General features: G+C 42.4%; 1 protein-coding gene and 1 long non-coding RNA gene across 5 annotated transcripts; one reads left to right on the top strand and one right to left on the bottom strand.

The window, feature by feature from the left end:
* Window positions 1-180: 180 nt before the first annotated feature.
* On the bottom strand, window positions 181-8,403 carry LOC139827208 (uncharacterized). 2 transcript variants are annotated; one of them, XR_011737530.1, is made up of 4 exons: window positions 7,786-8,403; window positions 7,094-7,260; window positions 5,844-5,942; window positions 181-443 (listed from the first exon to the last, which is right to left on the bottom strand). It is a non-coding gene; the product is annotated as an uncharacterized lncRNA (long non-coding RNA). The 2 variants fall into 2 exon arrangements; XR_011737529.1 differs by having other exon boundaries at window positions 7,094-8,403.
* Window positions 7,869-27,540, top strand: LOC136098798 (MARVEL domain-containing protein 3-like). 3 transcript variants are annotated; one of them, XM_071804524.1, is made up of 4 exons: window positions 7,869-7,976; window positions 9,111-9,266; window positions 12,719-12,906; window positions 26,646-27,540. In XM_071804524.1, exons 2-4 carry the CDS (start codon window positions 9,151-9,153, stop codon window positions 27,350-27,352), a joined length of 1,011 nt encoding a protein of 336 aa, XP_071660625.1. In that variant the 5' UTR covers window positions 7,869-7,976; window positions 9,111-9,150; the 3' UTR covers window positions 27,353-27,540. The 3 variants fall into 3 exon arrangements, with proteins under 3 accessions (XP_071660625.1, XP_065688565.1, XP_071660624.1); XM_065832493.2 differs by having other exon boundaries at window positions 7,890-7,976; window positions 9,003-9,266; window positions 12,737-12,906; XM_071804523.1 differs by having other exon boundaries at window positions 7,890-7,976; window positions 9,003-9,266.
* Window positions 27,541-27,799: the final 259 nt, after the last annotated feature.

Genomic DNA, 27,799 nt, shown 5'->3' with positions numbered 1-27,799 from the left:
AAACTCTCTAACTTCCCTTGGCTAAGGAGTGCTGTTCAAACTTCTGGTTCACATTCTTTTGGGGTTAAGGAGAATGGTCACTCTCACACTGGCCAGTTATACTCAAGACAAAAAGAGAAGACTAAGACTGGAGAGGGGAAAATCAGAAGAAGTAATATGGTTTTTATTTTTCCATCAACAATACATTTGTATTCTCATTCCATTTGAGAAACAAGGTCTCCTTTTTGCTTTCTTCAGAAGGTTTTCTTCCTTTCCTGTTATGTTCACTCAGGTGACAAAGGAGTAATTCCTTCTTGTGCCAAAGTCTTCTCTCTTGACTTTGGGCTATTCACTTTGCCTCTGTGCTCCTCAAAGCCAGCTATAATATGGGCATTATAGCAACTTGTACCTTACAAGCAGCACCATGGGCATAAAACCACTCATTATTGTGAAGCTCTTATATACTGTGGAGGAATAAGATATAGAATATATATTAATCAACACAAATTAGGCTTTAAAAAGATGCTGCAGAGGACGAAAGATTTCACTGAATTACGACATGTAACTGAGCAAAGCAGTGTTATTTCCTGAACAACCAAAGACTTAAGACACTCTTACTCCTGCAAATAGCATCACAAAATCTGTAATGGATTACAGATAGGCAGGACTTCTGTTTTACATCTCAGCCAGAAGACAAGAATCATTCTGCTGCTCAGTGGGCTAAAAACACGCAGTGGGTCAAACAGACCAAAACAGAAGGCAGCCAGCACCACAGAGTCAAGACCTGTGGAATAAATTCCATCATTTCTAAAGCACTTAGTTTTTATCTCCAGTGGAAAAGCCAGGCTCAGCCTTGCTTTGCTAATGGTGTATGAAGAGTTCACTGGCTGATGCAGTGTGCCTGTGAAGCTGCTTCAACGCTGGACAGTTGTAGCTCCTCATCTGCAACTTAAAGCATGTTTTCTGTACACAGCCTTAGCAGAAGCCCTTTCCTGACAAGAAATGATCTCATTTACTTGTTGGTCTTTGACTTCTCTTGTCTAGATTCAGGGAGGTCTATTTGTCTTCCTCCCTTCACACACTGGAGCTGAGCTGGAAATGGCAAGGCTGGTGGCATCCCAGTGCAGATATGTGCTAACAGGGAATAGCTGAGAGCCTGCTGCCCTCCTCTTCCTCCGCAAATTATCAGCAGTACCTGATATCCGAGCTGGTGGGGAAGGGGGAAAAGAGAGAGAAAAACTGAGAAAAGTGAACCACATGATTAAGGAGTAAAGAATGGCAGATGAAACTAAAAATAATCCCCTTGGCAGTTGTAAAGGAAATTCGTTTGACAGGAGGCTGCTTCTTTTGTCAAGAGTGGTTTGTTATGCAAGAGACGATACCAACACCGGCTCTTCTTATCTTGGTTGTCAGTTTAACTGACAAAAAGGAGCAGGGGTTAACATCACTGGAGCCACAGCCAGCCTTAACATTTGGTTGTTTTCATGCATGTGCATGTTTCAAGAGGCAGCCCAGGGACTAATACTGGCAAGAAACCCTGGTACAAGCACAGTTAAGCAATTTCATAAGAATCTTAAGAGTACTCACTCATTATTAAAGGCAATAATTAAGCCCCTGCCCACTGCTGTTTCTGTTCCCCTGCCTTCCACTTCAGACTTCCTAAGAAGGGGATCGTGGTGACTTTCTCACACAACAGAAAACTTAATGCTGACAAATTCTTCCATGCACAGGCAGCGGGGGACAACCTCACCCCTACTCTGCTTTTCCAATTCTCAAGGCAGCCGACCCAAAACGTACAGTGCTTGAGCCTTCTGGATACAAGAAAATGGAAAATTAAAATGAACAAAACTGTTTCATTTCCCTCCCATTCCTTCCTGATGCTGAGTTTTCAATACCATTTACACCTCTAAGTACAAAGGTAAGAAGTAGGAAGGGACACGACCTTAACATCTCTTTTATAGAAGAGAAGTGTCTGTAAAACCAGGAGAAGAGAGGAAAACGAAGCCATCAGCAGCTTCCCTGACAATTGCCCATAGGGGTGCAGGCGAGCCTGTATGTTCATTGTTAACATGCCTTCTGGCACACCTGCAAGCTTTGAGAGAGCCTGGTGGTCACGGCTGCCAATATCTGCTGGTGAGGAGGTAAGCAAATCACAGTTGGTCCAAGTTAAACAAGCAAAGGCCAGGACTTTGAAAAACTGAAGAGAGACACACATGCACACACATGGTGTGTGGGAGTGAGCGCTCGGGTATGATGTAGGTGCGAGGGAAAACAATTCTTACTAGTCTTCTCTTCACTGGACTTCCCTGAAACATTCATTTTTAGACCAAGTATGCTGCCCAAAACCTAGGGTTAGTTGACAGCAGGATACTCTCAGTATCTCCTCTATTCCACTTCTCTGAGGAAATGTTCAGCAGGACAGAGACAGCAACACGGAAGTCCTGTCTCCTGGGTCAGTAACTGAAGTCATCCTCTTTGTCCCAAACACTGTTTGTTAGGAAAATAAGCAGCAGAATTTAAGAAAGTTGGTGGAAAGCCCCTGTTGAAAAACAGATAGCAGATTTGTACTTCAGGTTGAAAATGTGCACCAGCTTGAAGTACTGTGGGCTTCTTTTGCAAACCTTTCAGAGATAACATCATCCATTTCCCGCTCGATGTGGGAAGACCTCCGTTGGCAGATTCTCCCCTACACCAGACCCACCTGTCATGAACTGCTCAGGCCACAGGATGCCAGTGTTGCCTTTCTTTTTCAGGAGGTCAAAAGAAACTGCGACACAGATCCCTGGTATGAACCGGTGTTGTGGTTTAACCCGAGCTAGCAATGCAACCACGACAGCTGCTCACTCCCTCCCTACCCTGCCCAACCCCCCCACCCAAAACAGGGGAAAGAATCTAAAGGGATGGGAGAAAAGATACTCAAGGCAATTCCTCACGAACATGCTAAGCAGCCAGTTCCAGGAAGACAACACTTGGTCTCAAAGCTGATCCCAGAGAAATTAAAGAGAGGAAAAAGGCAGAAAGGCTCAGAGGCCTCTGCAAAATGGCAAAAGGTCAAACTAAACATCCGAACTGAAACTCCCCCAGCTGCACCCCAGAGAGAGAGAAAGCAGAAAAAAGGAGACCTACCCACAAAGTCCTGACTCTTCTTAAATAATTAGCATGATGTTAATGGGATGGAATACTCTCATTGATCGGTCTGGATGTCAATCAAGCTTTGCCCCATCCATGCCCCCCTTCCTTGATGCCTCACACCTGTGGGCAGAGCACTCAGAGTGTCCTTGGCTCTCAGACCAGAGCAATTCAAAACATTTAACTCTGTGCTGGGGTGTTATGTCTCGTTCTCAAACTAAGTCCAAATAATGAGCATGCAATCAAACCAGCACAACTGGACACCTAAAATTAATGCCTCTTTTCCCTTCCTAACGTATACAATTGCCAGTGTTATAACCCTAGACAGACTGACCAGATGTAAATAGCTCAGAGCTGCACAGGCTTGTGTATTTTGATCAGGAGCAAAATGTTTGGATACCTTTTAAGGCTAGATTGCTGAACCAAGCATCTCCATGCGTTCATAAATTTTCTATGCACAAGAAATCTTTCCAATTACTGCCAAGAGTGTTGACTCCAACCCTGATAGTTTTGACCGCAAAACAAATATTCCCTGTTGTTGGGTTTTATCTATGTCCAGATGAGAAAAAAACAAAAAACCAACACACCAAAAAAAATCCCACTAGATGGGAGAGCAGATTAAATGAGAGATAAGGCAGGCTGCTCATAATACCTACCGCTTGTAAAAGAGGCAAGAGCTCCTACCATGTTAATAAAAATTCATAAATATTTTACTAATATAAAATGGAATGTAACATATTCATGCCAGGAGACGAGGAGGTGCCATGAGCTCCCACAGAGTTCCTCTTGCCGCAATTTCATGCAATTTGCAAGCTGGCATCCAGAATGATAAGCCCAGGACTACTGAGACCTTCGGGTCAGTCAAGACATAGGCACCTCACAAAGGTGCCTTCACCAGCGTGAATTTTAGAGCAGTCAAGGTTGTGAAGATCTGAACAGAGTATAAATGTCCTCAGAAAGCAAATTTCAGTCTTGAAATACTTTCACATTTAAGTTGTAAATCATTATAGAAAACTAAGTATGGGATTGCAGATGATGTCCAAAATCTACTGACAGAGGTTCCACCAAGTTCAGCACAAAACAGATGGAATTTGTGAGAAAAGACTGTTAAGAATTGAGGGAGAAATTGTAATGCTAACAGTTTCTCAGATTTCAAAAGCCGTTTTGGTTTTACTCATCAGTTTTGAAGGGGCATAATGGCTTCAGCCTATTACAACTCTGCTTAAGAACAGGGAAAAAGGAGATGAATTATAAGGTTTCAGATACAGCTTGGGTGGCCAGCAACAGCAGAACTTGAGGGAAGTCAGCATGAAAGTGGCAGCTGTGGTGATGCAGAGCATTACCGAGGCTGGTGTTGCAGCTCCGTACTTCAAGCTGATATAAATACAAAGGGGCCCACGGATAACAGTCTTTTGGGATTCAAGGCTTCAATAGAAACATCCTCACGGCATTTGGCCTGTTTGGGATGTGCCTCAGAAGCTGGCTATTCCCCAGCCAGAGTTGAGATTCAGTGTGACAAAATCCCACTTTTCAGAAAACCATGTTGTAAGGTCTTCAAATCAAAACTAGGCAGTTGCTCAGAAGATGCTGGGAAAAGACTTGGCCTTGGAAAAGAAACAGCTACCAGCCAAACAAGTCATGCGTCACCAAAGACAACAATAAAGTCTAAGGATGGTTTGAATTGCTTTTCGAAATAAGTATTTGTAATTGCACACACCAAGAATACAATATTGATATTAAATCACTCATAATTGTTTTCATTTCTTTTGCTGGAGCAGTATTTGGTGTTGTGATTTTTTTATCCATTAGTACATAAAAGACTGACCCACACATAACCAATGACGTACTTTCCAAACTCAGTTTATGTCCCATTCCAAAGACAAGGGATTTCAAAATCTCTTTAAGGAAAAAAAAAAAAAAGGAAGCCTTCAGCATTTTTTTTTTTCTGATTAGTTCTGCTGATCTCAGGAGTTCAGTGTTCCTGTCAGCCTGAACAGACTCCAGTGGTGCCCTGCCTGCCTGCCTGGAGAAAATATGTCCCTGGAGGTCTATTTAAGGCACCTTGTGCCCTATACCTACATTGGTTTTTAGGAGGTTTTTTGTTTTGCTTTGTTACACTGGAGTAAGCATCCAGGACTGTGTTGATCCAAGACACAAATGTGACCTATTCATGGAAATTACCAGGAAAAAAAAAAAAAATCAAAATGGTTCACACTTCATTTTCTGCAAATCAGTCCCTCTGGACTTCAGACGAAATTCAGTCCCAAAAGTTATTTCTATTAAAAAGATAAATCAATAGTAGACTCAGGTCTGTCTTTGATACAAACTCTTCTGCTTACATACAGCACAACATCCTTTTACCTGCAACAAGGTAAGAACAAATGATGAGATCTTTTCCCTTGATGGTCCTCATCCAAATTCAGCCAGTACCATATCCAATCCCTCCATGAGCTCCTTCTACTTTTTTCTCCTTAGAGACACATTCCTACTGCTACCTCTGGCTGTTTCTCCCTAATTAGCACCATTTTCTGTGTCCTGCTTCACTGATTCTTATGTCATATATAGGCAACTCCAGCAATTGCTACCTCAATGCCTTGTGTTCACTTTATGAGTTCTCAGTGAAAATCCCTTTGCTCACATAGTTAAGTTTTTAAAGTAGATCTCATGCTCTGGGTCAGCTGCGACCCTGTTATTTCAGATACCATGATGGCTTTAACCACTTTTTAAACATTTACCTTGCCCATTAGCTTCACTGAATTTTATTCAGTCCATAATTGGATCCCTTCAGTTCCACCCAGTCTTCCATCAAATCAAAATGGTCACACCCTTTCAGCCTAGAAAAAGAAATGCTTTAACAAAACTACTAGTTATACCACAGAAAGCAGCTGTCAAGGTACTTTCATATTTCAGCTCTCCCTCCCCAGTCTGTTTCCAGCCACGTCTCCTTGTCATTTTTCTACTGTTTGTATTAAACCTGCCTACCTGAAGGGAGATGTGTTTCTGCATGCCCTGCATCCAGAGCAGACACCCTCTGCTGGATACAAGTCAAGAACATTTTTCCCAAATGTTTATCATCTAGACAGGAGAACAGAATTCACAAAGGCACCCTGGTGTTCTTCAGGGTAAAATGTGCCAAACTAGCCTGAATGACCTTTAATTAGAAACAGTAAAAATTAGAAACAAGCAGAACTACGAAGCAGTAAAACACTCCTGCTGTTAGACTGCCTTTGCTAGCAGGATGACAGTCCCAAACTGAGAAGGCGTAGCGACTTGCTGATGGGTAGTAGTGTCTCAAACTGCAACTTCACATCAAGGCTTCAGTTACATCCACCACTCTCTGCTGCCAAGAGAGGTATCAACCCTCTCCCCCCATCCTTCCCCCAGTTTCTTCCCCGTGGGACACGTGCTTCTGCCAAGTCCTTGCTCTAGCGCACATTTGATTGCAGCACAAAGCCAATTCAACCCACTAAACCAGCAGAAAGTAAATCGGTTTTGGCTGGAAAGCAAGCTGAATGGCCTACTATGTGATCAAGTGAGCGGCAGGCTTAGTGCAAGACAGAGAGAAGACAAAATGTGGAGCTGAAGGCAGGAAGAGCAGACGAGGTCTAGGCGAGGTGAGAGTGGTAAGCAGCAAAAGAAGCTGTTGACATAGCTCAGCTGGAGCAGGGAATCACAGTCCTACCCTGCCCCAGCAACTGACACAATGCATGTCTTAATTATTCAGTTCCTGGAGATGTCTCCTCATTCCAGGGACAGCAATTCCTCTGATACCCACGTGTTACTTAAAGGGGATTTCAGATACAGTCCTACACTAACATTGCATGTCTTAAGCCCAAATTCAAGAGGCACTGGTACTCCAGGTGCGTTTTCTAAGGCTCAAGATTAGCCAGGCATGGCACCACATTACCACCACTATCCTGCTTCTCAGGCATGGATTGGTTTTGTGCACAGAACTGCTCAACAAACAAGCTGTTCTCTGCAGTACCTGTTTGTGGGTCTGCCCCAGGTCTTCTACAGAAGCAGATCTGTCCCCAACAGAAAGCATCCTGAGGGAATCAGCACATGGTTCCTCCACAAATGAAACATCACAGGCCGGCAGTGAGGAGACAAAGCCCCTGGAGATCCACCACTGGAAAGGTGTTCAGCAGAGCACTGAAAAACAAGACCGCATGCATTCCAGAGGTCAGTTATCTAAAACGTTGCTTTACACCAGAGGAAAGCTAAGTTGCTAACCTGCCTTTGGTACCCACTGCCTAGTGAACATGGCCCGTTCCCACCCACTCGCTCCTGGGGACAAGTTTCTGCCATTTTCTTTCACCCTTTACCCTCCATATGCCCACACTGTGGGGCTTCCCACCCTTGAGCACTGCAGTCCAATAAGTTGGCTTTTAATAAAAAAAGGAACTGGTCCTGGGGACAAGTTTCTGCCATTTTCTTTCACCCTTTACCCTCCATATGACCACACTGCGGGGCTTCCCACCCTTGAGCACTGCAGTCCAATAAGTTGGCTTTTAATAAAAAAAGCAACTGGTCCTGGGGACTTGAACTTCAACTTTATTAACCTTCAAGTTTTTATATCCTCCCAGGGCCCCGCTTAACACATTCTTCCACAGTGCGCAGGGACCTCATTTTACTAAAGTAAACAAGAGCCCAGGTTGTCCCACACCCCCCAGACACCAGATTTCTCCTTCTCTTTCCAGCTCCCCGCGCGGCCGCGGCGATGGGCCCCGGGAAGGCCGGGCAGGGCAGGGCAGCACCTGCTCGGGGGCCGGCCCGCCGCAGGACGGAGGCGGCCGGGGAGGAGAGGGCGGGCCCGGCTGCTCCCGGCAGCAGTTGCGGGGCGGGCCGGAGCTCTGCGCTCCCTTCAGGTGAGGGGCGGCAGGGGCGGGGGCCGCTGCGGGACGGGGTGTGCGGGGCCGCGGGTGGGCAGCGAAGGGCGCAGCGCTTTTCCCGGGCAGGCCTGGGGAGGTGCCCGGTGTGCGCTGCCCACGGCCGGGCCTCGGGCCAGGGAGGTGAAGGGGGAGTCTCGGTTTGCGGTCGTGGCGCTGAGGAGACGGGACCGACAGCAGAAGCCGCCCCTGGGGGAAGGAGTGCGGCTGCTTCGTGCTAAAGGGCCTCTGCCCCAGAGCACTGGAGCTGAGCTCCCCCGGAGGATGACAGCGCGTCTTTGTTAGCCGAAAACAAAAATAACTTATCTCTTTGGTGACACCCTAAGGAGAGGCAAAGAAAGTCCTTCAGCAAGTCTTCGGCTTGATCAGCCAACATTAATGCAGGCACTTCTGTGGTAATGCTGAAGGGCTGTGATGAAGGCAAAGAAAATAAAGATTGCCTTGATACTTAAGCTGTGTTTCTGTATTGTACAGGTTTGGGCTTAGGTGTACTGCACTGAAAAGGGTAAAGGCACTTTCTGGAAATAACATCCCTTTAATATTTAATACCAAATTATCGAGGATATGTATTTTCCTGCAAACTTATTTTTGCCCATACCTGAAATCCAAATCGCAGGCAAGGTTTGGTATTGCGCTTGTTCACAGCGGCCGGTGCCCTCCTTTGAGACACATCCAGGACAAAGGTCCCAGCCCGCGTGTTCAGGTTGGCCCTGCCCTCACTGGCAGCTGCACACATGCACTGCATTGTTTGCTGTGTTTAATACTTTACGTACAAGACAACATCAGAGAAGCCAAGATTCATGTCTGTTGTGAGCGCCATGTCTTGTCCTTGCAGCAAAGGCAGGAGAGTCAGAGCAGACTTAGTGAATAAGCTGAGCGCAATAAATGTTGGATATAGAAACATTACAATTACTTGATGAATAGGAAAATGTAAAGAAAAGCTTCCTTCTTTAATGAAGTTATTTTACATGTCGTTTAAAGAATGTTATTTCCTTCGCTTCTTAGGGAAGTCTGTACTAAGTCCTGAAGCAGCATGAAATGGATGTGAGTGCTGGTCAATGAATAACTTTAAGCAGAACTATAAAACGAACCGGTTTTATTTCTCTGGCTCAGGAAGTTGTCTTAGAAAGAAAGAATATATGTAAGAAACAAGATGCCTCATGCTGGGAGACGATACCAAGATAAGCAATTCAGGCACCATGAGGACCATGGTTCTGATAGATACGAGGAAGACAGAAGAGCAAGAAAACCATACCCCTGCAATACAAGGTATGTCTTTATCACCTCAAAGAAATGTATCAGGTCTACAACTCTGTCATCTTGTTTGTTTGCTTTTAAATACCTTCATATAAGAATAGTAGATAAAGCATTAACTCACCCTTGAAATCATGAAGCATGAGCACACCACATTTGGAATCAGAGAACTATTTTACACTTAAAAAATTAACCTCTTTCACTGTATTGGACTCAGGAGGGTACAGAAAGATAGGCTGTGCGACACAGGCAAAGATGTGAATTTTCGGGGGTTATCTGGATCAAATTGGGTCATAATTACGTGAAGCATGCCCATGTGTCTTAGTACCATTCCTGAAGAGACTGGTCAGCAGGTGACAGCAACCCAAGGCTTGCCACATATGCATTGCTTAAATGAGAGTGGTTACATGACTATGACTGGCACAGAGACTCACAGAACTCTTAGGTTGTTCTAGTTCAGCTGTGAACAAGTTCATATTAATCCGAAGCAAAATTAATTTCAAGAGTCGCAGTCAATAAATGAGTAGTTGTTGAAGAGTCTAAGACTGTGGCACTTGATAGCAGGTCAGCGCCTTTCAACACAATAAGCAAATCAACTAATAGAAGGTTTGAAATGAGAAATAAACTCTTAGGATATTACACTTCTGTTTTCAGCTTGGCTAACTTACAGAATATTTTAAGTGAGCTTAGGATGTTTAATTTTGAGCGCATGCCAGTGACTGCATTGTAAGAGAGAGGTCTGTAGCTCTAAGCAACACTGTCAAATTGGCCATGGCAGTAAGGTGTTCATCACTCCTGTTCAGTCTCTAGGGGCACGACTGTAGGGCAATTTAAGAACAGAGCAATGAGAGAGAGGAAATAAATATAATTTAGATTTTTGAAAAGCTGAGATACTGAAGTATTCCGTGATAGTATACATTTTAGCAAGAAAAATGGGATAACAATAAAAGTAGTAGCTATGAGCACTGTGTGGACTAGAAGGGCAACTTATGGCTAAGTATAAAACATTTGGATGGTGGTAATACTATTGTATTATGAAAACAGCTAATGCATTTTTCTTCTGTCTCTCTTAAATACTGAAAAATTGGAGAGAAATGGGAACAAAGGTCAGCATAAGAATAATCCTTAGAAGCTGAGTGGCTGTAGCAAAAGCAGAGACCAGGAGGTGATATAGTTAAATTATCTTAAACATGTTAGAAGTAAGAGCAGCAAATGCCAGGAGTATATTAATTGCACTGTAAATTAAAAAAAAGAAAAAGGGTTGGGTTTTTGTTTCTGTGGTGTGGTGGTATTGTATTTTGGGGGGAGGTTTGTTTTTTTCATAGCATAATAAAAGCAACATGTAAAAGGACAGCTATAAATTAAACCACCACTTCTTATTAAAGCATTTCTCTGGACTTCTTGTTTTTGCTGTTGGTTTTAAATGACTGGACATGTAGACTGAAAATTGGTGGAAGGACCCTAAAGGCCAGCAGACCATCCCTGTATCCTTTGAGGATTAGAGGAAGGAGAGCTGCAGCTACAGATCTGTCATAGCCATGGAGATAATTCTTAGAGTCAAGCTGGGAATCTGGGGGGCACCAGCCCTCACTACAACTAATTGAAAAACTCTTCCATCAGTTGTTTTGATGGAATTTGTCTTGGCGTAACAGCATTTCTTCTGCTTCGCTCTCACAATGATACCAGCTGCTTTTGTAAGGAAGTTTCAGTATTTTGGTGAAGACTTAGGCTGATGGACCAAAAGATCTCCAGACACTGTAATGAAATAGATGTGAAGAGTTTCATGGAAACTGTAATTTAGGTGCCTAATGCTTTCATCCCTTGTGAGCCAGACTTTCTAGCCAGAGTATTTCTCTATCCAAAAGTATTTGTCTTAAACTCATATACCAAGCTTCCTGTCATTGCTGAGGAGAAAGAGTTGCATTATCCAGAACTGGAAAGTCCTGAAGGAAAACAAAGGTGGCCAGAAATGGGCCATTGTGAGGGAAAAAAGCATTTTAAAGAATTTTTTTTTTCCTAATTGTACTCTGTTGGTGAATATGAGGGTTTGGGTTTTTGTTTTGTTTTCTTTTGTTTTGTTTTCTGGCAAGTAGCAGGATACAATAGAGAGACACAGCTGCATCAGAAGTACCAAAGGGATTGCTTTCAAGTTAACTGGAAGTCCTATAAATCACACAGCTTATTTAATTTATGTGACACAGCTGTGCAGGATGCTTTGGTGGTTGCACAAGACACGGGACAAAGGTCAGAAAAATCAGAAATGTTTCGGCCAAGTAGAGCTGTTGGCAACTACACGCAGAGATGTTAGCATCGGTCTTATTGAATGTCTTAATTAAAATGTAAAAACTACAAAGACATGATTTAATGGGGATAAATGAGATAATATTTGTAAGTTGAATCTGGAATCGGATGAAAATAAACCTTAGTGAAGTGCAGTGATACTAGGAAACAAAACTACAGTTGAAAATGCTGATCTGCGGATAAGAAATTCAAGATAAATCTACATAGGAAGAAGACTTCTAAAAATAGTAGTGCTGAATGAGACTTAAAATACCCTTTAATAACAAAATCACCCCGCTCTATCTTGAAAAAGGCAAGTTCGGATTCTCCTTCAAATGAGGGAGAATATTTAGGTTAGACCAGATACTATTCCTATTACAATTTATGGACAATGTTTCTTTTCATCTGAGTCAAAAAAGGGCAAATTCTGCTTTTATCATAGAATAATGTAAGTCTCACCAACCTTAACCATTATCAGACTTCAGACGTGGAGCTGTATGTCATTGCAGCAAAGTGGACAATTCAGTTTTGAAGCATACAAATGAGTCTAATTGGAAACATGAGAAATTGATTTTTGGGGGTCAGTTTTAGATTCCTCTTCAAATATCATTCAAGTCTTCAAAAAAAGAGAGAGAAATATTTAAATAGTCATTTTTTCCACCATTTAAAAATAATTATCTGTTTCTTTTAATAGCTTTCATTCTTTTAAAAGTCATCGTTGTGAGACTTGTTAATTGGAAGTACAAACGTGACAAAATGCTTACCCATGAAATAGTTGTGCTACTTTACACATTTATTATGTGAAAATATTTCTCATTTTTATTCTCTGGGCTGCTGTGGACTAGCTGAAAATGTTTGTTTTCCACCAAAAAGCTGTTACTTATTTTTACAGGAACAGAAGCTCTCCCCACACCCTCCTCCTTGCAACCTTTTGCAAGTAACCTGAACAATTCTGCCAGCCTACTCAGTGAGGATACAGTTTTCCAAAATAAAAACAACCAAGTGCAAATATCCTTGTGAACATGGATTTATGCAAGTATTTGGGATATTTGCTTTCAAAACACACAAGCAAAAAAGATCAGATACTTACAAAACAGGCTGGCTGGTTTCACTAACAGGAGCACCTGCCAGTTCCTCGTATTCTAATATTCAAGAGAAGAGAGCATGATCTGATTAATATACATTAGTTGTTTACTCCATTGTAGACCAACAGAAGACGTCCGAGGTGGGCAGCACTCCAGGACTTCCACTGTTCACTCAGACCCTTACTCTAAAGCCTCAGGAACAGCACGGGAATATTTTGACCCACCACCAGAACGTTATCCTCCCAAGGAAACCTTCTCAAAGAAGTGTTCAAAGGTATGCACAACAAGAGGTATGTGAGATTCTTGCTGCCTGCCCCTCTCCTTCCAAGGACTTGTCTTGGTTTCTGTGTTTAGAAGCACAGCAAAGTAAAGCTAGGGGAATATTAAAAAACAAAGAAAACCAACCAATAAACAAAAAACAACTCAGAACTTGTAGAATTAAACTTAATGAATGGCAGAACTGTGGGTTACTAGCGTGTTGTAGCATCTAAAAGCAATATTTATGGAGATATTTAGATACTTGAAAATGCATCTCCAGAATATGCATACAGAGCATCAGAGTGGGTCATACATGTAACCACCCAGGTAATGCAGCAAGAGTAAACCCTTGGGATTTAGGAATAAAATAGATATTTGTGTGTGTAGGCAATTTGAAGATGGCTGTTGAAGCTTTGATGCTAGTTTATTTCTGACATATTCTTCTCATACTTTTTATCAAGTCTGGATTTAATCCAGTCATCACTGATACATCTTTATAAAGCAGCATGGCTGGAGACAAAACATTGATCCAATAAAACAGCTCTTGAGAAATAAGTTGGTTTTTTTCATAGCTAGACAGTGACTACAACAAGCAGAAAAATGAGCATTAATGTGGGAGGAAATCAGCCTTAACACTTAGTAAACTCATTCCCATAAACTGAAAAAAAAAGGCGCTAAAATATCCATTACTCCTTTAAAGTTTTCCTTCCTCCGGGACGATGAGCTTTCTCGCCTTGTTTGTAGGAATGACCCACTGCAGTCTGTGTTGGAACTTGTAGGTAGATGCAAAGTCTTTGGCCAAGGTCAATAAACAGACTTTCAGTGTCCTCTGGTGGAAAGAGAAATGAAGAGTTTAGTTGTTGAAAGTAAATTAAGATACATAATGTTTGATTATTTCTTCACTCCGTGAAGGAAACTTAAGTAACACACTCAGTTTTCTCTTAATATTTCTCTATACATAAATACAACTTTAAGAGTGAGCTGAACTATTTTCTCTTAAAAATATGTTCTGTGTATGCAGTTTTATTTTCATCTTGAGGAGATTTAACTCCAACAGGTAGTAGACCATATGTGATGGTACAGAGCCATACTGATATTTTAACCCCAGTAAAACTGTATCAGCAGTTTCTTCTTCAACAGTACTAAATTATTTTAACTACTCTGAGCAACTCTAGAAAACTCCATGCCTTATTTTATCACAGCTTTAGAAAAATGAAGTGGTGAGTTATTTTTAGTTTTCAGTTTCACTGCTTGTTTAGACTTAGGGGTAGCTTAATGTGACTTGCTGGGGTTTTCTTCCCCGCATTTGCTTCTCATTATTTCAGTGCATTAAACAGGATTAACATTTTCAAAATGTCCTAGTTTTAGATACATCTGTTGATGATGATGATTTAACTCCCAACCCTCCCCCAGGTATTGCTCAGTATTTTCCAAAAACTTAATGTCTGAGCTTGCAGTGGAGGAGGGAAAAGGGATCACGTAGAAAACAAACCCTTTTATTAGCAGTTTTCCTTCAAAAAATGAAAAGATACTGGATAAGATTATGAGAATGTTACTCCCGTTTAGTCTTTCAAAGTACCAAGATTTAGCAGAATTTCCTAGGATATTTTTGCAGAATTCTATATTCCCTGCAGTCCTAGTAAATATTATAATGAAAAGCTACATGAATTGTCTATTAAGAAGTCAGTACATGTGAGCTACAACTTCTTATGGCGTTAAATATTCCTGTAAATACTTCTTAACCATCTCTTTGCCAGTGATTTATCAGCACAGTGGTGAAATTCCCACTTCCCCATCACTGTAATTCTAAAATAAACTTGTATCAAACAAGGCTGGGAAATCAAGTGATGTACCCAAGCAACAGCTGAAATGTGAACCTCAGTGTCTGACTATGCCTCACTCTACTTTCCCTATGTTGGTTTTGGTTTTGTTTTTTTCTCTTTTCCCTGCAAATATACTTATGCTCTTTGTGCATGTTGACCAGTTTAGCAAACTAAAGAGGAATTCTAAACAACCAGACTTCTGAAAAGTATTTGCTTCACCCAGATACCACCCTCTTCATCCATGTTTTTCACTAGCAATATCCCAAAAAAGCTTGAGTTTCCGAAATAGGCAGTTATTTTTGCAGGGATCCTTCTAACACCTTAGCTCTAAGTGGCAGCAGAAGAAAGGATGTAGTTCTCCTGTCTTTGTTATTCCCACTTTCCCTCCCTTATGCCCACCCCTTTTTTTAATGTATTTTTCCCACGACTGCATTAAGACAATAAACCCACCCAAATATAATGGAAGAAACAACTGATACTGACCTCTCCTGCCAGTAGGAACATTTGATACCATCTAAGAAACTTCCAAATACTCTGCTCCTTTTTAATCCTTTCATTTTGAAAACAGAAGAAAAAACAATCTCTTAAAATGCTATATGAGCAATACTTACGCAAAGCAATTCAGGTAGGATCATGTGTCTGACAGTACGGGATCGTATGAGGGGCCTAATTACGCATCCTCTCAAACAATGTACTGGAGTGCAAATGTAGGAGGACCATCGGAGCTTGGACCAGCAGAGGGTGAGCTGTCCTCTGGAATTCTCTCCAAACTTCAGACTGGTGGAATTCTCTGAACTGGAAAATTGTGTTCACTTCTGTTATGTAATACCTCTTTAAAGACCTATCAAATTTGGTTAATCCTTTTCCGAATCCCCTTTTGAACAGGTTTGGCCTCCATGTTACTGTATGACAAGGAGTTCCACAGTTTACCTCTCTGTGCCACTTGAAGAAGTTCTATCTTCTTCCTTAAAAGGTTTTAAAGAAGGTGCCTGATTTCTGGTGGTAACCGGAATACCTAATGATAATTTCATATATTCACCTTCTCCATGAAATTTATTATTTTAGAGGGAAGTCTTCCCTTTCTCCGTGTCACTATGTTCCTATTGCTTCTTCATAGACTGGTGAATAGTCAGTTCTGTTCTTACCAGGAGTGAAGTCTTCCCAGTTCTGGGTAGCTTGCCAGCCTTATGGCTTTTCCAGATCCATCATACCCTTTTGAGATGGGCTGACCATAATTGCACTCAGAATTCCAGATAAGTTCCCAAAGGAGTCAGGTATCTGCATAAAGGTCCTAGTTCGGTAGTTGTAGCCTGATGCTTCCTGGCTTTTGGTCTGATGTTTGACTGTCTGTGAACACTGAGCTGATGTTTTCAGAGAAGGATGCCCGATCTCTTTCCTGAGTGGAAATTATTTGTTTAGAGCCCATTTGGGCACTTTTGCAGATGAGGGGGTGTTTGTGTACATGCATGAAATACAAAGTTGCTTATCAGACACTAATTTCATTAACTTTTCATTCAAGAACTTGAACTCTCAGTAGCCTACCAGTTTTACAGTTGCAACCATGGAAGAATTTTGTGTGATTATTATTAAAACATACTTCACAATCTCCCTTTTTTTTTTTTTTTTTTCCAAATCATTAGACTGTGCATCTACTACATTTTTTGGTGTGTACTTTTGAGCTGAATCTCTTTGGAGCCCTCACTTGTAGTTCTTTGGGTCGCGTTGCAAAGCAATCTCAGGATGCACAAACTATATTTCCTTCAGATAATACTGAATGAGAGGGTGAGCTGTAGCTATTAGCACTCACTCTGTCCTTTGGACCAAACTAGAGCTAAAATTAAGTATTTCTCTCTCCCCATAAAATCCCCAGGGTCTTCAGTTCCAACTTTTTCATTCTGCAGACCCACTCCCATTGCACTGCTAACATGGGCACAACTAGCAACAGGCAGCACAGGTTTCTCTCTTAACTCGTTTAAAAAACGGTTGTTTCCTCTTAGTCTTTATTTTCTTTTAACCACTACTAATCTGTGAGAGGTCTTTCCTTTCACCTCACAGGAGGTTGCATCATTTTAGAGCTTTTGGCTAGAGGCCTTGTCATCAGCTTTTTAGAAACAGATTGTCTGATTCTTTCAAAATACTTCCCTCTAACAAACTTTTGACTTCCCTGCTATGCTATATTTACGTCTGGTTTCTGTATGTTTGTTTTTTTCCATAGGGATGTCACATGGCATATCTGCAGATTACAGATTCAAAAGGCACCAGAAATAGGGAAGTCTGCCACCTTCTGTTTCTGTAGTAGTGAAGGAGACTTAAGGAACAGCTAATAGAGCAGTGTCAAGCTGTCTAGATGCTCTATAGAATTAAATGGGAATTGGAAATAAACTATTCCTGATAAAGACGAACTTCTCATCAACTGAGGAGTCACTGCTTGCAATAACCGTTTCTTACAACTCATTCACAATGGTGTGTGCCATTTATAGCAGCACACACAAGAGTTTTTGGCCTGGAGATACTTATAACTGAAATTATTTCAGACGAGAACATTCAACTTGCTTTTCACAGCACAGGTAAAATTTCTCAAGTCCTTTGAAAATATAACCAGATTCAGTGTTCGGTTCTGGCTGCCATGCTGCTTCCTTCACCTGAGAGAGCAAAATCTGACTCAAACCCAAGAGTGAATTGCCAGTGTTGAACTGGTCATAGATATTTGGTCACTTGACCTTGAAAACTTTTCATTTTCTTTTTATCACGTATATTGGTATGAAAGAGGTGGAGCAATGCAATTGCAGGATGACAATTTCTTTAGTTTTGCTTAAACACTGAGGGTAGACTGTTTTTCCCATCTTTGGTCAGTATGTGACTTGGGAAATGCCTGCACTTTTGCCTTGTGTAGAATTGAACTGTGCTGGTCATCATTTCTGAGCTAAGTAACTTTTTTTTTTTTAAATTCTTCAACCCACTTGGCATTTAAGGGAGACAGCACTAAAAAGATTATAAAACAGTTTGTGGGAGAGCAAGTATAATTGAATCCTTGTTCTTTGCTGCCATTAATACAGTTTAAAGAGGCGCAATGAATAGTGTCAGATTTCTTAAGCATATTGTTGGCACTTCCAAACAATCATGTCTTTAGCCTATGTTCTAACATCCACAATTGTTAAAACCTTCAGACCAATTTCCTCTCAGAAAAAGACAGCATTATTGTTTGGAACAACAAGAAAAGTTTCTGATTTCAAGGACAGCCAGGAGGAAGTATCAAACTGAATTTATCTGGAGGAGGAAATAGAATTAGGGAGTAACAATGACTTTCTCCAGGATACATTCATGCTTTAACAAGCCAGCATTAATTCAAATGTAAACTTCTATAAGCTTTTGTTTTTACAAAACAGAGTCCATTTTTTTTTTTTTTTCCTTTAGCTATGGATGCTGGCAGACACTCACAGACTGGAAAAAATACTGAGATGAAAAGTCACCCTAAACATAGGGTTCACAATAATAGACACTCGGTTTGAATTACCCCATTGTTCCCAACCAATATGCTGCTGCTATGATGTCCTGATACCATTCTTCTTGGAGTCAGACACAGGAGTAGGAGGGCAAAGCATTTTGCAGAGCGTTTGTATCCTTTCCAATGCCGTGGAGATGGTGGGGGAGGACAGTGGTCTGCAGGAGGCATTGGACTAAAGCAAAAAACCTTCTGTAACATCAGTTATGTATGTTCAAAAGCACTGAAGGGTCGTTAAATGTACATAATGCAGGTAACTTTGTGGATGAAAACAAGCATTTGACAAGCGCATTCAGCAGCACTTTAGGTCTTTTCAGCAGTGTGGTCAGCACAATACCCACATTTCTGTGGATTCACCCAAGAGGGTTAGAACTGCTGTATTTTGTAGTCTCTGTTTTCACGTTTTATCCCTATGATTTGCCATACTTAGCTCCTTTAAATTGTGCTCAAAGCTGTCATACACTGTTTCTGTGGCAGTTAATTTCAATCTATTTCTGCTGTAAGAAGGGAACACTAAGGTCCCCTATAGTCTCATTTGTAATTAGATGGCTTCCTCATTCTATCTGTTACAAAGTGTGTTTTAAATACGGTGTGACTGAGTGAATTTACCATCCATTTTTTTAATCTTGTAATTACGAAGACAGGGATATCAGCAGTGGGAATTGGGCAGAGCTGTACAGGTTAAAATAATCCCAGTTATTCAAAATGCTTAATTAAAATTGCACAGTAACAAGATACAGTGGCAGAGCTGCAGGTAACCTTCCTGTTCTGAAGTTGAAGTATTTCACAGAATTCACTTGGAGGTAAGTCCTGTTTGCTGTGAAATACAAGCAGCTGTGAACAGTTACCTCTATAAAAACATGCAGGGGAGCTACACGAGTTGCAGATGCCAAATATTACCTTTAGTAAACTGTTGCCCTGCCAACATGTGGGACTTCACTCTGCCCACGTCTTTATATCAGACTTTTTTGTCCGCCTCTTGGCGTTATGCTACCATGTACACTATTGTTTTGAGAGAGGGGAGAACTGCAACTGGGAAAGGTCACTTAAGGGGGCAGGGGAAGATACCGGCGAAGTTGACATTATAGTAGCTGTTAGGTGTGTGTTGGACTCTAGTCCTTGCTTCCTTCCTGGGAAATCTTAGTTAAGTCTGCTCTCTACCAATATAGAACAGGAGTTGCACCATCTTTCTTGTAAGACCACTGGTTTTGTTTTGCCCACACTTGACCCAAAAACTGGGAACTAAGAAAAAAAAACCTTTTCCCTTTAAAAGGTGGTTCTCAAAGCTAATTGATACAGCAGACTGACTGTATATTGAATGTAACTGTATTTCTTGAGCAGGTGATCTCAGCTCACTTAAAGGAGAAAAATCCACCCAGTCTGGAATGTTGCTCACCAGGTGTGACAACCCACGATTGGTAAAGTGAATGAGAAGTTCAGGTTCACAGGTTCCTCCAACCTGCCCTACCTTCTGTGCCAGACTGATTACTTAAAGAGCAATAGCATCCCAGTCTTTGAACTTCTTAAGGGTGGCTCAGTTTCACTTCAAATGGAGGGAGTGGCTATGGAAAGTTGGCATAAGGAGCAAGAGTATTTTATTGTTTTCTGAACTCTTAGGAAAAAAAAAAACACGGTCCTGCAAGTTTGCTTTGATACCAGGGTATTTGTTTACTACTTGAAAGAACTATGGGTTCATCAAGAAGAAAAAAGGCCATTTCCTGAAATGCAGAACATGAGGTGACCATGCAGAGACCTACCAGTGCTACAACTACATGTACAGCCTTTTACACCCGTTGTATTTAAATCGGTATTGCCAAGTGCTACAGTTTAATGTAAGACCTTTTGCTTCCCACCCTCTCCAAAATTGTGGAAGATGACTCATGCTTGGTTGACAGGAGAGAAATCAAGCACATGCTAGAAGGGATACTTTAAGGAACTACTGGGACCAAGTAAACCAGAGCTGTTGTTCCCACACAGGGGCTGGGTTGTACTGAAACTGTGTCTTGATGGCAAGTAAATGTTAGTGTCATACAGTGGTGGGAAGCTGTGTGGGGATAGAGGCTGACGCACTAGTTCTCCAAATTAAGTCCACCCTTTCCTGTGAAAATTGGACAGCACTGTTGGGAGGACGGGAGGGTATTAAGTAGAAGGAATAGAGCAGGTGGGACAGTAGTTCTTTAAGGGAAGATGATACACAAAACAGCCCCAGGACAATGCACTTGGATCTGTGCACTCTGATTGTGAACATAAGGCTTCTCTGAATCATTAAAAACAAGGCTGGTCATCCTTTGAGATTTCCTAATGGAGTGATTATCTTGACTAAAGAGGGACAAGTTATTAAAAGATAATAATAACACTTCTTTCCAGAACACACAAGTAATTTAATTTTCCCAGTTCTTAGCTATTTTTTTCCATTGATTTCCAGTAAGACAAATATCTCAAATGACCATAAGTGTGATGGGCACTTACATGCCCTTTAAATGCAGTTGTCTCCGAGTACGTAGTTCCCTTGGGTACTTTGGAAAGCCAAGATTCAGTGAATAACTCTTGGTGTTGCATTGCCTAACTCTTGTGTTTTAGGGTTGGGTTGTGGGGTTTTTTTCTGCCTTTGAATATTACTCCTTTAGGGAGATTTAAGCATAACTCGATGAAAGCTAAATCCCACCACTGGCTGAATAACACAGAGACCTACAAAAACAATGGTGGGGTGGGGGCTGAGGGGGGATTTGTTTGTGTATTGTGTACAAAGCTGTGTATTGACCTGATGCTGCATCAGTGAAGTTGGTTGAGTTCCTGTTAATGGTTTCAGTGAGATCTTGCTTTGTACTTGCATACATAAGGGGAATAATACTATTAGCAAGCTTTTTTAATACTTTGCATGTAGATTTAATATTTTTAATCTGTTGTGACTGTTGTCTCCATTTCATTTGCCTTGTTCAGTTCTCCTCCACTGTTTTGGTTTCTGTCACATTTTTATCCCCTTCCGAAAGCAAAACAAAACCCCTCTTTCCTTTTACATTTTCTCCCCTTTCTCCCTTATCTATTCCTCTCGCCACTGACTCAGTTTAGCAGAGAGGTGACCAAAGCTGCACATTGAGCTGTGCCTTTACTCTCTGGGGATTGCCAAACCTGCACTGGCGAGAGAAGTTCAGCATTTGAGATCCTTTTCAGGACTGACTGATGCTTTTGTAAGTCAATATATATGGTCAAAATACTTATCTGCTCCTTTGGGGAAAAAAAAAAAAACAAAACCAAAAAACAAAACATCTGAAAAGTGGAAAGCTACCCAAACTGGGGAAAACAAACAAACCAACCAACCCAAATGACAACTTTCAGGGAGAAAGATTTTTAATGTGTGTGTTGTAGCCTCTGTCTTCTCTCTTCCCTTCTCCTGGACTCATCCCTCAGGGGATGTAACACCAGCACCACCAACCTGTGTGGCTGCCCTGTGGCCGGGGTCACGGTGTCCCCAAGGGACAGCCTGGCACCTCCGGGGCTGCCGGCTGGGTCCCACTGGTCCCAGTGGTACATGGCTTGCCAATGAAGCAGAGGGAGAAAGTGAGCCAGAATGGAGAAAGGCAAACACAAAGTATCTTAAAAGCACACAGGGAAGTTGACTCAAGATGAGGGAATGATACCCAGAGAGACAGGAGAAAGAGTGTGTGTGCAGTCAGAGCAAAAAAGTGACTGCTGTGCCAAGGCACAGTGGAGGGAGATGCTTTGAAGTCCTCATGTTTTAGTCAGGTCCTCATGGGGTCTGGGGAACTCAACGGAAACAGCCAGAACTGACTGTCCTGCAGACTCATTTATGTCAGCTGCAGAAACATAGGAACAAACATTAACTGACCATTTTACTTTAGGTACACACATACATACACACGCTGTGATCTTGACACCTGAACATTCAGGCTGTCTTGCCACGGTACCTGGATGGAAAAGCCTCCTCGCAGCTTCCAATGCACGAGACTTGAACACACATTTGAGTTACTGGGTACCACATGTCCAGGCACAGTGTAGTTTTATGAGGCAGAGCATGCAGATTTAACAGCTCACCTCACCTGAAAAGCAGAGTTTCTGGGTGCTCTCCGGTCCTGCTGTGTTATTTCCCCTGCTAAACTCATGCCAGCATGGTTGCTCATCAGATACTCCGTGAGTCACTCTGTGTTGCTAAAGTTGCAGGAAAAAACAGCAGCACGCAAGAAGAGTTGAATCGTTTCCTGCCATTTAAAATTCATGAAAACAGCTCTTGGAAGGGCCTAGTACTAGGCTGAAGTTGTTACTGGGCAGGGGAGGAAAGTGATGACTGCCCAGTTATGGGTAAGGTGAGCTGCCTGTGAATCTGTACCTGCCTGGTTGCTTTGCTGCATGTTTGAACCCACTATTTGACAGAGAAAACCATTGATCAGTGGGTTAATACCATGGCAATAGCTCAATGCACACCTGGTGTGGAAGGGCAAGAAAAAGTGCATAGTAGATTAATAGTATAAATTGGAAGGCTGCCGTTTGTCATAGCAGGACCTTACTCTCAGCAAAAAAAAGATTGGATTCAAACAAAGTTAACAAGTATGGTGCATTGAAGTTACTGTCCATTGCAGATTTAGATTTCATGGAACTAATGAAAAAAATTCTCTGGAAAGCTCTGGCAACACCCACTGTCTTTTAGATTGCAGCCATTCTTCTCGCTTTCTCTGTTGAAAAACCGTGCAGGAAAGAAGCGTGGGAAAGGCAATGGAAACCTGGGAGCCCAGACTTGAGTCTCACTGATTGCTCAGTACAGAGAGGGCTGGTTCCCAAAGCCAGCTGTTCACTGTGGTATTTTTAATACAAATCAGTAGCGTTTTAGGTAGATCCCAAGATTTTGAACTTGAGAAAGGAAAAGAATAACCAAACCAGTGCACTTATGAGATTGCCAGACCTGTCATTTTACATGCAGGTCTTGCAATGTGTTGTTGCACAGAAATAAGGAATAGTTTTAAGAGACAAGTAACTTCCCCTTAGGAAGACCTTTTGGCAGTCTGGTTTCTGCAGTTAAAACTCCAAGATGAGGTAGCTAACCAGCATGTGAAAGCAGAAATGGCAGCAGAGACTCAGAAGCCTGGCTTTTGAGCTCAGCCCTTTCTGCCTGTAGTAAACTGCTTGACATAGATCACTGCTAGCGTGTGTGTGTGTTAGCATACCCTGACAGAGCTAAGATTAAAAACTTAACTATCCTTTTATTCCTTATTTCTCAAGTCTGTCTATCTTATTTGTATTAATATGGTAGATTTGGTGTCAGCTTGTAACTATCACAGATGAAGGTTGCATGAGGCTTTTGAGGCGCTTGGCTCAAGATCTGAACATAGTGTAGGGCTTCATATTTCCACCAAAACCCTGATGATTGTACAAGGCCTTGGGGATTTCCACTAATTGTCTGCTACTTTCACAAACCCTGCTGGCAGTCATTGTAGACCTGTAATTCACAGCTCCATACTACATACTGCTCATAATTTTAGGATTTTCTTTCATACGAGAGGCTTTATTATTGCAGGGTTTTCTTAAAAAAAGTTAATCCATGTGCTGCAAATAACTGGCAGAGTAACTGCTAATGAACCTCTCTCCATTGTTTAGTTACTCTAATCAATTGTACAGCAGGTGTGTGTGAAAACAGTACAGGTACATACAAAACCTGCCCAACCTGAATGCCCTGTCTAAGGAAATATTTCAAGGATGCCATTAAAGCATCTACTGCCACAGTTAAAAATACAGTTGATGTACACTGATTGTATTTGCCATCCCATCAACAAAGAGTACTGTGATAGCAGCAATCAGCCCAGTGAAGTTAAGGTGTTGCATACAGAATTAGTGTGAATACATAAGTTTTGTAGCAGCGTCATTGAGGACTGGGTTCAGTTATAAATGTGGAGAGGTTAGCAGCAGGTGCTGACTACTTGAACAACAGAGAATTGTCTTTTCTAAAGTTCAGTGAGGTGATGTACAGGAAACGTTGGTGCTCAGTGGGTCAGAGTACCTTGCCAGTCATAAGCAAAAGGTAAATTCTGAAGACAGCAGTAGAAGAAAGCTAACTGGTCATGTATTCCCATCTTCCAAGTTCCCAAACATATTTAAAGTTTATGTTTCCCTTAATCAAATGGTCTTTCCTCCCTGTAGACATGTAAAAACTGCTTCTTGATGGAACATCTATGAAATCAGTAGTCAGCCCATAAAAAGGCAAGTGGCCTTCTGCTGCCAACACTGTCCAAGGGCCCTCAGGGCCCAAGTTGACTCCCTGTATTTGGAAAGCACATTGTACAGCTCAACTGAGCAGACAAAAAATATCTGATTCAGTTCCAATGAATGTCCTGTACAGCTATTATCTTGCAAAACATTTTGAAGAGTCCTGGTAAAGTGATGACTGTGCACCTATGAAAATCTTTGAGTCTTTTTGCTGCATTATTTGAATTTTGCACAAGCAGTCCCAAATGCTGTCTCACAGAATGAAATTTAAATTTCTCTTCATATTTAGCTTCAGAAATACTTCCTTTGGTGGAACACCCTCCTGAACACGTTTGGTAACCAGCATGGTTATTGCTCTGTTCCACAGAAAGGGTCAAGGAAAAGGCAAGTTGTCATGCAGAAACCAGCATCACCTCTGAAGAAAACATATACAGAACTGCATGCTTAGTTTCTTCTCAACAAGAATACTTCATCTTCTCAGGCCGCTCTACGTAATTCTTTTGAGGATATGAAATCTATCTATGTATGTACTTGTGTATGTGTGTATAGACGCACACACGTGGAAATACACATGTACACGATGCACACACACACACAGGAGCATGCTGAACCTGAGATACTCTGTTCCCAGGTATTACCAGCTTTTTCACTGCTCTGCTTTGTGCTTCTGGGATGGTTTGCAGGGCCATGATGTGAATGGGCTCAAGTACCTACCTACAGCTGCATTAGCAGAAGTGAGGGGACCAGTCTGGGTACAGGGGAAGCGGGAACTCCTGAAGTGGCCAAAGGCCCATGTCAGACCATCACAAGCACCTTCCAGCAAAGAGCAGCAGCAGCAGCAGGAAGGTGCTCGTTACCTCTGCCCTCTGTGGAGGGAATAAGAAGGGGCAGAATGGGAATATCCAATAATCCTTCATGGTGGCTGTCACTGGCTTACTTCGGTTAGAAGCATCTGGCAGCACAAGAAAGGAATTTGCCTAATTCCCTTGTGTGCTTCTTCAGCCCTTTTCTTTTCAAGCCTGTACAGTCTTGACAGCAACTGATCCATCGCTCAAGAGGAAAATGCCATGCTGATCAATGTTAGGAGCATAAAATAGAAGTCTGAATGCAAACCGCAGATCTTGCCCCACTTTAAAGACAAATATACGAGCACTGTGTCGAGCATCTGATGTTCTTGGCTGTCAGACTGCAATGGAATAATAAGATTCTCAAATCTGTAATTAGCTTCAGAACTTGAGGAGCAACACGCATGATACTCGAGGGGTTTTAATTTCCCAAATAGGCAACTCCAGCTATGCTACGCTTCAACATCCGTCATGTTTACTAATCTTAGTCTGACCCCTAGTGAGCTGTCACAGAATGATCAGATTTATCTAACAGATGCTGCTCCTTCCTGACAGGCAGCTACTACAAAAAGAAGTAATTTAGCCACTTTTTATTTTTCTCTCTCCTTAAAAAACTTTGGTTACCTTTATCAGGCATAACATAAGAAAAAGAAGATAAGTCAGCTCAGAAGTCTTTCTTCTGAAGATGGAGGTGTGGAAGAGAATGCATTAAATGGTACCAAATTCACTTACCTCCGCATATAAGGTGGTTTTGCTTCCTTCTCTCTCCCTCCTTTTTTTATGTGCAATATTGGGAACTGCTGCTTCAGATTTATGAAGAGGTTTTATCTCTGAAGGAGATGAAGTGAAAGTTGCATCTGGTTAGATAATACATTTAAATTAACAGACACAAAGACCAAAAAAAGCTGTACGTTAAAGCAGTAAACACATTTTAAAGGACCTAAATAACTTGCACCATTTTTTAAACCATTAGAAGCTTCTAGGTTTTTGTCAGCTTTAACCTCAGCATTCTGTTCATACTGGATATTTCTTGCTCAGTGTGTTTATGCCAAATAGTTACAGGCCAAAACACAATCGCTGTGCGCTTTGCCTTGGCAGCAACGCAAGCACAGTAAAATTTTTTATGGATTTCTTTCCCTGCATGAAGATCCATTTATCAAGCACACTGACAAATTAAAAAAAAAGTTATTTGCCCAACTTCCAAAGTGTACCCACGACAGCTTACTCTTTTCTTTCTTTAAAAAAGGCAGGGCTGTTCTGTAGCTGCAGCCATGAGGCCTACCTCAGGAATAGGGCTCTCTGCCTATGGTTTTGATGCCCTTCTGTTACCCCCAGTTTGCACAGGACATTATTTTTGACACCTATTCCCGTCTTTCCACTCCTTACAGGCATTTTGAAGTTTGTGGAGATCACGGTTAACCTGCTGGTGCTGATTTGCGTGGTCGCCGCGCAAGCCTCTGTCGCAGGCTTCACCTCCCTTGGTGGCTTCGGCACCGGGTCCTTCAGCCTGAATTCAGCATACAGCCCCTTCGAGGGCACGGAGCTGCGGGAGGTGAGGGAGCTGGACATGCAGTTCACCCAGATGAGAGCCCCTTGCGTGTACGGCGGTGTAGCCTTCAGCCTGACGGCAGCGGCGCTCACCCTCGTCTTCCTTGTGGTGGGGGCCAAGCCCATCCAGCAGCTCAGGATGGGGCTGCTGGTGGGCGAATGTGCCTTCAACCTGCTGGCCGGCGTGGCGTATGTGGCGGCGGTTGGGCTCTACCTCCACGTGGTCAGCCAGGTGAACTCCACGGACATCTGCAAGCAGCGGGAGAGGCTGTACGCGCGCCGTGGCTACACCTCCATGAACTGCGTGGTCCAGGGCGGTGATGCGGCCGTCGGCCTTTTTGGCGTGGCTGCCGCCTGTCTGTACTTTGCCAGCTTTGTGATCTGCGTCCTTGCTATTCGAACCGTCCGGGCCTACCAGAGCCACGCGGCCGCGTCTCTGCACAGCCCCAAAAGCAACGTTAGAGACAAAAGCATGCGAAACCACCATGCTGCCCACAGGACCTCCGAAAGCTCCCACAACGTCCAGGCTCTTGCTACGTTAGTGTGAAGTCGGCTCTGGGGCTGTGCCAGAGAGATGGAGCTTCAGCAAGGGACATACACTGGACTTCACATGCTAAATGAGCCACCAGTCCACAATGTGTTGTCCCACAAGGTGCTGAAGTGTGTATCACCGAATGTAACAGTACTGCTATACCACGAAGTAATAAAATTGACGTGGAGAGGAAGTTTTAACAAGGTTTTTTTGCATCAGTCTGTTAAGCTGGACACCTGCATTTATAATGTGTTTGATTGTGATGTTTTCATCCTGCACAGGGCAAATCCAGACATCCGTGGGCTGTTAACAGGTGCAACCACCATGCTGCCGAACAGCCCGTTCCTTTCCTCTCCCATGACAGAAGGAACTGAACACAGAGCTGGGACGGGCAGGCAGCTCTGCCCAGCAGCCTTGCACAGATCCTGCACCTGTGGGTGGGTGTATCCCATTGCCTTACAC

This window comes from Patagioenas fasciata, chromosome 2 (assembly GCF_037038585.1).
Source record: "Patagioenas fasciata isolate bPatFas1 chromosome 2, bPatFas1.hap1, whole genome shotgun sequence".
Taxonomy (NCBI): Eukaryota; Metazoa; Chordata; class Aves; order Columbiformes; family Columbidae; genus Patagioenas; species Patagioenas fasciata.
The sequence above is the reverse complement of the archived record's forward strand: the minus strand, read 5'-3'. Positions and strand labels throughout refer to the sequence as shown.

Excerpts from the sequence above, each read along its gene's own strand:
- LOC136098798 (XM_071804524.1), top strand. The coding sequence starts at position 9,151 with ATGCCTCATGCTGGGAGACGATACCAAGATAAGCAATTCAGGCACCAT. Across the intron at positions 9,267-12,718 it reads CCATACCCCTGCAATACAAG|TTGTTTACTCCATTGTAGAC; the intron begins GTATGTCTTTAT and ends AATATACATTAG. Across the intron at positions 12,907-26,645 it reads AAAGGTATGCACAACAAGAG|GCATTTTGAAGTTTGTGGAG; the intron begins GTATGTGAGATT and ends CACTCCTTACAG.